Raw genomic sequence first — 11328 nt, forward strand, 5'->3', positions numbered from 1 at the left:
AAGTGCAAGAATAGCAATCTAAAAATACAATAGTTGCTTAAGAGGGAGGATTGTGGTAGTACTTCTTGAAGAGATTATTTTTGAGGCTGCGGCGAAAGATGGGCAGCGACTCTGCTGTCCTGATGTCAGTGGGCAGTTCGCTCCACCACTGTGGGGCCAGGACAGAGGAGAGCCGTGACCGTGTTGGTCGACCGCAGGGGCCTCGGAGTGACAGGGCAACCAGTCGTCCCTAGGTAGCAGAGCGTAGCGGTCGGGAGGCCCCAGCAAGGAGGGAGTTGTAGTAGTGAAGGGAGGAGGTATGTGTTGGAGTAATGAAGAGAAAGCTTCAAAGAGTTTATTAGGATTGGAAGCAGAGGTAGGAATTTTAAAGCTGAAGAAAGCAGCTTTAGCAGCAGATAGGAGAATGCGGAAAAAAGAGATTGGAAATTAAGAAGGCCCTCTGCGAGTCCAGTTGTCCTTAGAAGAGGAAAGAGTAGAGACAAGATCAGTAGCTGTATCAAAGGGAAGGAGAGAGAAGGATTCAGGGGCAGGGAGGGCAGAGGTAACGGCAGAGGATAGGTCAATAGGGGAGAGCGAGCGGAGGTGGCTGCAGGTAGTAACCATGTGGGTAGGAGGAGGAATTTACAGGGAAAGAGGGGATGGAGAGAGCGTTGGGCATGAAGTAGTGGTGAGAGAGATGGAGGGGGTGACAGAGAGGTTAGGGGTGGAACAGTGGCTAGTGAAGATAAGATCCAGCTGGTTGCCGGCTTTGTGAGTAGGAGGAGAAGAGGATAGGCGAAGATTGCTTCCAATTTCTCACTCTGGATGCTGAGGTCACCAAGAAAGATGAGTGCAAACCCATCATCAGGGAAGTGCGAAACTAGTGTATCAAGCTCCTCCAGGAACTCAACAAGGAGGCCTGGTGGGCGATACACGACAGCGATGGTGAGCTTGATTGGATACGTGACAAGAGACAGCATGGAATTCGAAAGAGGGCAGGGAAAACTTTGGAATAGAGAAGAGAGAGTATTTCCATTTTGGGGAAATAAGCAGGCCAGTACCACCACCTCGCCTCACAGCTCTGGGAGTGTGGGAGAAGCAGTACACATCTGACAGGGCTGCGGGTGTGGCAGTGTTCTCTGGTGTGATCCATGTCTCAGTGAGAGCAAGAAAGCTGAGGGAGAGCGAGGATGCATAGCCTGAGATAAACTCAGCTTTGGGCACCGCCGACGGACAATTCCAAAGTCCCCCTGTCACCACTTGCTCTCTATGAGTTGAGAAAGTAGAATAGATGATATTAGAGGGGTTACGGAGACTGGGGTTGACTGCGTGAATAGGATGCAAACACATAGTGGTAACAATGAAATATACAGGCAGGGAAAATACACGTACAGAAGCAAATGTAGACGTACTACTTTCCTGACAAAGTCACTCTTGAATAAGTCGCCCGGTGCCTTCGGTCGCACGCCGGAGGGAGCTGACGCCTTCCGGCTGTCACCATCTAGGGCAGCAGTGTTTAAGGCCAGTTGCAATTGATTGCTAATTGTCTGCCAGGAGAGTAGGCCACTCCCTTACCGCAGTCACCAGGGCAATTAGTCTTGTTCAGGCAGAAACTAACTCTCACAATAGAAATTGACAAATCAAAGACACTGAGGACTAGCACTCAGCACAACCTACAGTAATGCAGTAAGAAAAATATACTTAGAAAATTCTAGTTCAGAAATTTAATGTGATCAAGCGAGACAGGGAGATAGAGAGATAGACAGAGATACAGGGAGATAGAGACAGAGATACAGGGAGATAGAGAGATAGATACAGGGAGATAGAGACAGAGATACAGGGAGATAGAGATAGACAGAGATACAGGGAGATAGAGAGATAGATACAGGGAGATAGAGAGATAGAGAGACAGAGATACAGGGAGATAGAGAGAGACAGAGATACAGGGAGATAGAGAGACTTAGATACAGGGAGATAGAGAGACAGAGATACATGGAGATAGAGAGATAGAGACAGATACATGGAGATAGAGAGATAGAGAGACAGATACAGGGAGATAGAGAGACAGGGAGATAGAGAGATAGAGAGAAAGAGAGACAGATACAGGGAGATAGACAGAGAGATAGAGAGACAGATACAGGGAGATAGAGAGATAGATACAGATACAGGGAGATAGAGAGAGATACAGGGAGATAGAGAGATAGAAAGAGAATGGGAATGTAAAGGAGAGAGGGTAGTAATGGACAGAGACAAGGCTCCCATGGAAACACCCTGAGGGTAAGACACAGGCAAAGCCCTACAGTACATTAGAATTCTTGTCATCGCTTGTCCTTACAGTATCTTATCAGCGCTAATTAGTTCCTCATTCCAGTTCCTTACTGGATGGAGGACACACACACACACACACACACACACACCATGGTGACTAAAAATAAAGCAGCTGCACTGTGATACTCATACTGTATAAGGAATATGTAGGAGTATATAGAGTATGAAATATATAGCATATACGCAGAGTACAGAGCAATGTGGGGCACTGAGTTGCACTGCGGAGCACTTTTTTGCACCTTAGGACATTATTATCACATTCAGCGTGATAGAATAGAGAAAGCGTGTTTATATGCGAGTTCTCGGGACGCAGAGTAGCGCTGCGCGCTGTAAACAGGGCTGTTTCTTTCACAGTCCCACGTGTAGCCAGGCTGCTGCCAGACACAGAGCAGGCATCATCATGATACAGTAGAAAAGTCATGGACACGCTCTCCTCCTCAGTCAATAATTAATACAGAAAAAACCTGCAGGGGAATGGATACGTTGAGAAGAAGAATCTCTCTCTCTCTCTCTCTCTCTCTCATCTCTAGTGCAGTGCCTGTTCTAACAGCCTCACACTTGACACGATGCTTCCTTGGGTCCTGAAATGTTGTGTTGCAGATCCTAGAAGTGGACATCTTTTTCAGTGGGTAGACCCAAAGTATGGGGTATTTTTTGGTTCTTGCAAAAACAACATATTTTTCTTCCCCGCGTGATTTGGCTCTCCTTATTGTCGGCCCACTCTGCTATCTGAACCCTGGGATTGCGCGGAATAGGTTTCTGAACCAAAACATAATAATAATAAAAAAAACATTGAAGAAGTCTGCTATTGAATCACTGGAGGGTGCTTTAGAAGGAGCCTTCCTGTGATGTTCTGTCAGAAAGAACAAAGGCCTTTCAAAACAGCAGTGTGTGTGTGGGGGGGGGGGGGGAGGGGGAGGGGTGGGTGGGTGGGTATGGGGGCGTCAATGTCCAAAGGGATCAATTTAATCAAAGCAGACATGTGGTTCCATGCTCAATAACTTGTGTAATTCTGGGCCTCAGAAAATTGTCTCAAAATTGAGTTTTTGTCATTTTTGGGACACTAAAGGTCTACTTTATCATGTGGAGAAATATTTTGACTCCATGTCAATGTAAAATGTGGAGATATTTGTGGGTGGTCTTAACCGTATCTCCCCAAACCCCAGGGGAAACAACGAGAGAATATCGTATCATGAGTTAACTCTTTCTTTCCGTGTATAGAATACATACACGGAACGCGCTGTAGCCGCAGTTGAGAAACGGTCTTCTTTCTGTGTATGGGATTTTCATATTAATATACACAATAATTTACACTAGCCTATATGTTATATAATACTGATCTATATATTGATTATAAATTGTGCTATGCACTACTTTCCTGTTAATTATCATTATTCTAATACAGTGAGTGATCTTATGGACACCAGAAACCATTTTATGAATCAAAGCTGAGATACCCCTTTCCTGCGTTTTATGACCAGCTACTATTTTGCAATGACAGAAAGAGGTAACTACGAAATAGGGGTCAAAGGATGAGGTTCAGCAAAATATTTGTATACAGCTAAATTACTTTAAAAGCAAACATCTGACAAATTTTCATAATTCTAACTACAATACTTTTGACTGGACAACAAAAAAGCTTTAAACTCATTTTTCTCAGTTGTGCACTCTGGTGAGATAGGCTACCCCTTTCTTCCGTTGTAGGGCAGTATGGGCTCGGTTCCCTTTTATAGAGGGGCCCCTGTTCTGACTGGCTGCAGTTGTGTGTATGTATTTTTTCTCTTCAGTCAACATAGCTAGCTACGATTGGTTAAGCCAAAAAGAAGTTGCCCTGTGGGGCTTCGCTCCACTCATAGAACTAGCGTCACAATGTGTAACCATGGATATCCTCAAGTGATGCACTATGAGGAGAGCATTCTCAACCAGTAGGACTATACATTTAACAAGCCTACTTTAATACTTTTACCGTGTTTCTTCAATGCCCCCTTGTGCAAATAGCACATAAAAACGTAAGCAAGTATGAGCAACTACTGTGTTACTGTAATCAAATGAAACAGAGGAGGGAAAAAAGAGGCAGCTTTTAATTATTATTATTATTATTATTATTATTATTATATATTATATTTGTTCTATTGTTATTTGTGTATCTGTGTGAACTCGTCAACACTGTAAATGAGGGAAACCTCAGTGCTTTACGAGTATGAATAAAGGTTTTAAATGAAAATGAAAAAGAGTCTGTGATTGGCTGAGGGAAAGTAAGCTAAGTGGGAAAGACTGCACTCCTGCCAGCGTTCTCAAGCATTCTCAAATACCTGCGGAGAAAACACACTCACACACTCATCTGTGCTTAATCCTCAATCTGTGTGGACCGAATGATTAATGGCAAAACCGCCCCCCACACACCTTAACCTGCCACACCCCCTCACTTCCCCCCCTATCCATCTCTGGATATTATACACCAAAATAAATATCTTTAATAAAGCTGGGTTATATGTGTGTCAGAGCTAACACTGTTTGATCTATGTAAGGAATAATCAAATACAAACCCGCCCACTCCCTCCCCTGTCTTAACCAATCAGGTGTTCTCGATGCTGCTGTCCCTATTGGCCCTGCAGCGCTTCTTCCTGTCTGGTGGACGGGGTGGTCTCTGGGGGCCGTGCTGAGCATGAGCATCACCCGCTAATCCAGCTAACATATGACACCGACTCTCAAGCTTCCCCAGCTGCACACCGTGCTAATGGGAAAGGGAGGGGCTTTCTTTGGGACAGTGGTGCCGGGCACTCCCCCTCTTTCTCTACTAATGGCCCCTCAGAGAGAGATGAAGAGAGGGAGAGAGAAAGAGAGCACAAAGAGAGAGAGAGAGAGAGAGAGAGAGAGAATGAAGAGATTGCTACATTTCCTAACACCTGAGAATATTTTTATCCAATCGATATTTGCCTATCTGTTACAAGATGATACAGACTATTACGATGTAACTAGGTTTACAGAGATCGTTTAAGCAGCTAATAAACTATTGGCTAGGGGGAGGCACTGAAGAAAGAACCAGCTGTTTGCCAGTTAATTTACTTCGGGTCTTTGGGTAGCCTATTTTTCTTACAGATATATTGTGATTGGATAAGTGAGTGTGGAAGTTTGAGCTGTAGAGCTGAATTCTAACAATGGACATGTACAGTACCTGTACAGTAGTGTTGCACTGTTATGACTGCTATCTCACCAGACTTCGGCAAAACTCAAAGTGACCCGTGTGGCACGACAGCAAACGGTTTGAGTGCTGACCAAATAGAAGTCGAAATCCTGTCATAATCCTAAGCTTGGCCGAGCTTGCCTGACGAAACAGAATCAATGGACTACCTTGAAAACCCTCTGCTTATCTAGCAAAGAGATGTGACAAGAGCAGAGGGCGAGGACAGGGAGAGAGAGCAAGAGAGAGAGTGAGAGAGACAGGCAGAGAGAGAGTGTATTATTCTGCTTTAATTCTTTCCTTCCAGCATTTTCATTCTCATCTCCCTCACTGTGCTTTCATCTGCTGGCAGAGTTCATCCCCAACGTCCACCCTCACCTCCAACTCCACCAACGCCGTTACATCATAACTTCAAACAAGACTCTGTCAAGGCCTCATTGATAATGAAGAATATTGAAGAAAGTGTCGTACAACATTTTTGACCTTTTTGTGTCAGACAGGGGTGTCTTGCACCTACCGAACTGTCTAATGACGGAGACGCCGTCACTTTCTTCACACAGCTGTGATTGGATAGCTAGATAGAAGGCACGTTCGTTGCCATGGATCAACCAGCCACGCGTCTGCAAGTTACCATGGAGGTGATCAGACTTCGCTGAAGTATAAATGCTAAATGTCGGTCGACATTTTTTTTTCTGTCAACAGACATTTGTCGTACGACACTTGTCGACTGGGTATAAATTAAGCTAATAATTAATAATAAAATAATTTGGCTTGTTCTGGTCTATTTCCCCAAAATCATGGGGAATTTTTGGTTGTCTTATTTGCACCTTCAATTCTACCATCAGAACCTTGGCATGCACTGCATGGGCTCCTGGACCGAAACAATAAAAACAACAGCCATATCTAATCTACACTCAAACCAAGAGAAGTCCGCCATCGAATCCCTGGAGGGTGCTTCAGAAGGAGCTTTATACTGTAATAATGCTCTGAGAGACAGAATAGAGCCCTTTTCATCCTGACTGTAGCACAGACTTTATCCAATCTCATGCCTAAAGGTTGTAGAAAAGTATTATATTCAGGGAGAAAGTCATTTGGCTTGTTGTCAAGCGCATCTCCCTTGTTGGTGACGCTCACAGAACAAAGAGTCGTGAAAGTGAACATGGGAGAGGGAAGATTAGCTGAAAACGAATTAGCGGACAATGCTTCCAGCAACTTAATATTCAATTATCCGTTATTTCAAATGAGTTTGGCAAATCGTTCCCTCTTCTCATCACGACAACAAGGAGATTAACATCAGCATCGGCTCATGATTACAAAAGCCCTCAAACACCAGCCAAAACATGCGGCTTCCTGGATAAGTGAATATGTTCACTCTTCTGGGGATACGAACAATGGACTGCGCAGAAACATGAATAAACACTTTATGTTCTATTCCATGGATGAGGGGCTTACTCCGACACGCATTATGCAAATCTAAATATATTCCTTCATATATATCATTTTCCAACCAACGAGACCCATTGGATTTATGATTTCCCCAAATCAATCAATTAATTAATAAGACCAAGGGGCAGCAGTTTCATCACCTCATCCCTCGGTGAATAATTCAGAGACGGCCTCAGAATCATGGCTGTCTCCTTCCTGGAGGAATGTTCCTTGCTATCCTGGATATCTCATAGTTCCTCATACTGTTTTCACCACCTCTGAGAGGGGGAACTATTGTGTAAGAAACCTCTCTGGAGCATCTGCGTTGAGCGGAGTATGCTGTGTTTGTGATGACTGACTTAATGCCCTGATGCAAGAAGAAGTAGCTGTGGCTCAGGAGGTAGAGCGGGTTGTCCAATGACCGTAGGGTTGGCGGTTCGAATCCCGCCTCCTCCTGTCCACATGTCGAAGTGTCCTTGGGGGACTTCGTCCACATGTCGAAGGCCCAATCTCAAACCACCCCCTAAGCCCTCGCCCTATCCACTCCCCCTCCGTTTGCGCGTTCACGCCGAGCTTCGCCATGTTAAGGGCCGTCCCAAACCAATTATCGCGGAGTGCGCTTGGAGTGCGAGTGGGCTGTCAACCCCTTAAATAGCAAGCCTGCATCATGGAGGTATAATATAACGGGCCTGCATCGGTGCAAGCTCCCCGATAGCCGCAGGAAACCACATATAAATAAAGTTCCGTCTTCCTACACTGTCAATTATTTTAGATTATTTTACAGCATTCAAACATTTGTTTTTCTCACACCGATTTCACTGCATCAAACAAAATCGCAGAATATGGTGTCAAAAGATACAACCAAGTGATACAATCACTTTATCCCTAGATCACTTGACTTGTAGCAAACTCTTAAAAGCCTCTATTCATAGCCGACATAAAATAAATCTAAATAGGCCTAGGTCTACGTCAAATGTAGCCTACATCATATATTCCTTTCCATTAGGCTGCGATATGCAAATGGATCTTCACAAAAGAAGGAATGCTGCCAAAGAGGCATAGGAGTAAGTTATTAATTGATTTATGTATTTGTCTCGGGACAGTGTTATAGTATTAATTTAGTTAGAGTTCATTTGAAAAAACATTTCCGATTGGACTTTTGACCATTTCTCATCATACATGGATTTAATTATAGTGATTTATATTTGTATTATAAATCCTAAACATTTTTCCCATCAATCACCTAAACATGCCATGGTGACGGCCCTGTCCCGGTCGGTTCCGGTGGAGTGGGGAGTCCGTCCCACATTTGGCTTTCCATTTATATACCCTCCCCCTCGATTGAGAGTGCCCTCCACAGCTGCGAGTGACACTTCATTTGGAGGGACACTCGGTGGTGGAGTGGGAGTGGGTAGGGGGTGGTTTGGGATTGGGCCGAAGTGTCCTTGGGCAAGACACTGAACCCACAATTGCTCCCAATACTAACACCTTGCATGGCAGCTGCTGCCATTGGTGTGCGAATGTGTGTCAGGCAAAGATCGATATCTGTTTGTGCACAATCAGAAAATGAAAGGACAATCAGTGTTCTATGAGGAAATACTAGCAGCTACGCCAGGCATGGTTTAGGTGTGACAACAGTAAGAAGCAATTGTTCGTTCCAAAACAACAATGGCGGAGATGCTGTTATAATATCAGTTATATCTGCATCATCTCCATCATCATCATCATCTCCATCATCATCATCATCATCTCCATCATCATCATCATCTCCATCATCATTATCATCATCATCATCATCATCATCTCCATCATCATCATCATCTCCATCATCATCATTATCATCATCATCTCCACCATAATCATCTCCATCTCCATCATCATTATCATAACATCATCATCATCTCCATCATCATTATCATCATCACCATCATCATCATCTCCATCATCATCATCATCCTCATCATCATCATCATAATCATCAGCATCATCATCTCCATCATCATCATCTCCATCATCATCATTATCATCATTATCTCCACCATAATCATCTCCATCTCCATCATCATCATCATTATCTCCATCATCATCATCATCATCATCATTATCATCATCAGTGAAAGCTAAACCATCATCATGGCTTCACTGCTACTCTCTCTACCTCATTAACACAGGTCTGATCATAATCATCACACAGCTACTGCAAGGGAATACACACACACACACACACACACACACACACACACACACACACACACACACACACTACAGTGCCGTGCGTCAATGAAGCCCAGGAGCTGATAGTTAAACCAAAAGGAATATAACAGTGAAACAGACAGCAGGAACACCAGACTCAGCCTTGCCCTGCATTGTAATGCTGCAGACAAGGTCACATCAGCGCTCTGGTGAATAGATATCATTGTTGCATATTTCCAGCATGTCTCAGTGTGTCCTGTCCTTCCTGCACTGGCGCATGAGTAAGGGGGAAGGATTAGGGTGGGACACGCGGTGTCATCATCACATCTCTGAGGTGATGGGGGGGGGTGAGAAGTGCCGTTACCATGGCAACTGAAATGTCAGCAAAGGGGCAAAATCAGCCTTTGTTTTCCCAGGTGTGGCCCCTCACACAAGCTCTGCGTACACACACATACACACACGCACGCACGCACACACTAACCTGCCTGGTTCCACGTGTAAAGTGTAAACACTGCTCACTGACACAGAGATTATATTGATAACCTTTACCCTTGTGTGACTGCGACAAAGACTACGTCTACGTCGCCGAAACATCGACTAAACGTCTTTGGCGTCTACAACTGATTGTGCGCTTTCCTCTTTTTCTATACTAGTCTAGTTTCCCGCTACCGGCACCTCTCTAAATATCCCCAGGGTGTGTTTTCTCCTCTTTGCTTGATAACCTTTACCCAGTAGAGGCACAGCACAGCTGGAGCCCCTACCCGCACTTACACACAGCCAAACACTAGAGTTTTGACCTTCACTGACAGACAGAGACACCACCACAACTCGGCTGCGTTTCCACATCGGTGTAAAGGTTCCTGCTGCCTTTATCGTGTCGGGGAGTCACGCTGAGGCCTAGTGCCTCTTTTGCAAGTGGGCCCTGTGTACGAGCAGCGTACCGCAGAAATACACTGAAGAATTTGGGAAATGATGGATAGGATCAGTATGTGTACACCTTCCCGCTTTCTTTCTGTGCAGCACATTGTGTTGCTTTTGTGTATGAAATGCCCTATGTAAATAAAGTTTGATTTGATTTGAAGCATGAGCGACAAGCTGCTCCATTCTTCCTCTTGTACTCTATTCTCTCAGACAGGAAGCAGCCTCGGTGTACGGCGTCTACGGGCGGAGATGTCGTGTGGTTCAGGGAATGCAATCTAGCGGAAAGCGGGTGGAGGAGAGGTGTTGATCACACCGGGTGATTGATGTTAGAGCGGCCGTCTCTCTGACTCCTACAGTAACGTCTCCCTAAAATAGCCGGCGCTGCCCTTCCCTGTCTGAGGTGTTCGTCAGCCTGTCTGTCCGGGGCGAGGTGATACAGCAGTGGAAGGATACGTGAAGGGGGTGTGAAGTGTGTGTGTGTGTGTGTGTGTGTGTGTGTGTGTGTGTGTGTGTGTGTGTGTGTGTGTGTGTGTGTGTGTGTGTGTGTGTGTGAGAGAGAAAGAGAGAGAGAGCAGACACAGGGGAAAATGTGGAGGGCTCTTCCGAATAGTCAGAGTTTATTAGTGGCAGGCTAGTCCAACATCACCCTCTCTTCTTCACCTCTTAGCAGAGAATCTGTTGGCTTTGCTCAGCTCCTCCCCCTTCCTCCCCCCTCCCTCCCCCTCCCTCCCCCTCCCCACCACATTCCACCTTCAACTCACCTGACGTCTGTGCCTCTGAGATCTGAGGCGGGGAGGAGGGAGAGTGTGTGTGTGTGTGTGTGTGTGTGTGTGTGTGTGTGTGTGTGTGTGTGTGTGTGTGCCCGAGCGCACGCGGGAGACAAACGGGGAGCGACAGAGAGAAACTGGGAGACAGAGAGGAAGAGAGTGTGTGATGTGTTCGGGAGAGAGAGAGAGGAAGAGAGTTTGCATGTGTGTGCGTGTGTGTGCGCGTGCAGCGGAGGGAGAGAGATACCGATAGATACTACCATACCCCCCCCCCTCCCCGACCCCCCCACCCCACACACACACACACCTCCTCCACAGTCCTTCTCCTCTTCCTCGATGCCGTTCTTGATGCTGTCGTACTCCTCGTCGATGTTCTGGTTCCCCCGGATCTGGCTGAGCACGCGGCGGGCCTTCTGCGTCAGGCCTCGCTGGATGAGCCAGCGTGGGCTCTCGGGCAGGAACAGGAAGCCAAGGAACTGAAGCACAGCCGGGACCACAGACAGACCCAACATGTACCTGAGGGACGGGGTGGGA

At 45.8% G+C, this 11328-nt stretch overlaps 1 protein-coding gene across 1 annotated transcript in view; it reads right to left on the bottom strand.

Annotated features, from left to right (window-relative positions):
• Positions 1–11328, bottom strand: part of LOC311317158 (proton myo-inositol cotransporter-like) — a gene marked incomplete at both ends in the record, with an annotated part of 44955 nt that overhangs the window by 23980 nt on the left and 9647 nt on the right. The window contains one exon of the mRNA XM_084448190.1: positions 11102–11310. Coding sequence (XP_084304316.1) covers positions 11102–11310 — 209 coding nt within the window. The remainder of the gene's footprint in view (positions 1–11101; positions 11311–11328) is intronic.

This window comes from Borostomias antarcticus (assembly GCF_949987555.1).
Source record: "Borostomias antarcticus genome assembly, chromosome: 13".
Lineage (NCBI taxonomy): Eukaryota > Metazoa > Chordata > Actinopteri > Stomiiformes > Stomiidae > Borostomias > Borostomias antarcticus.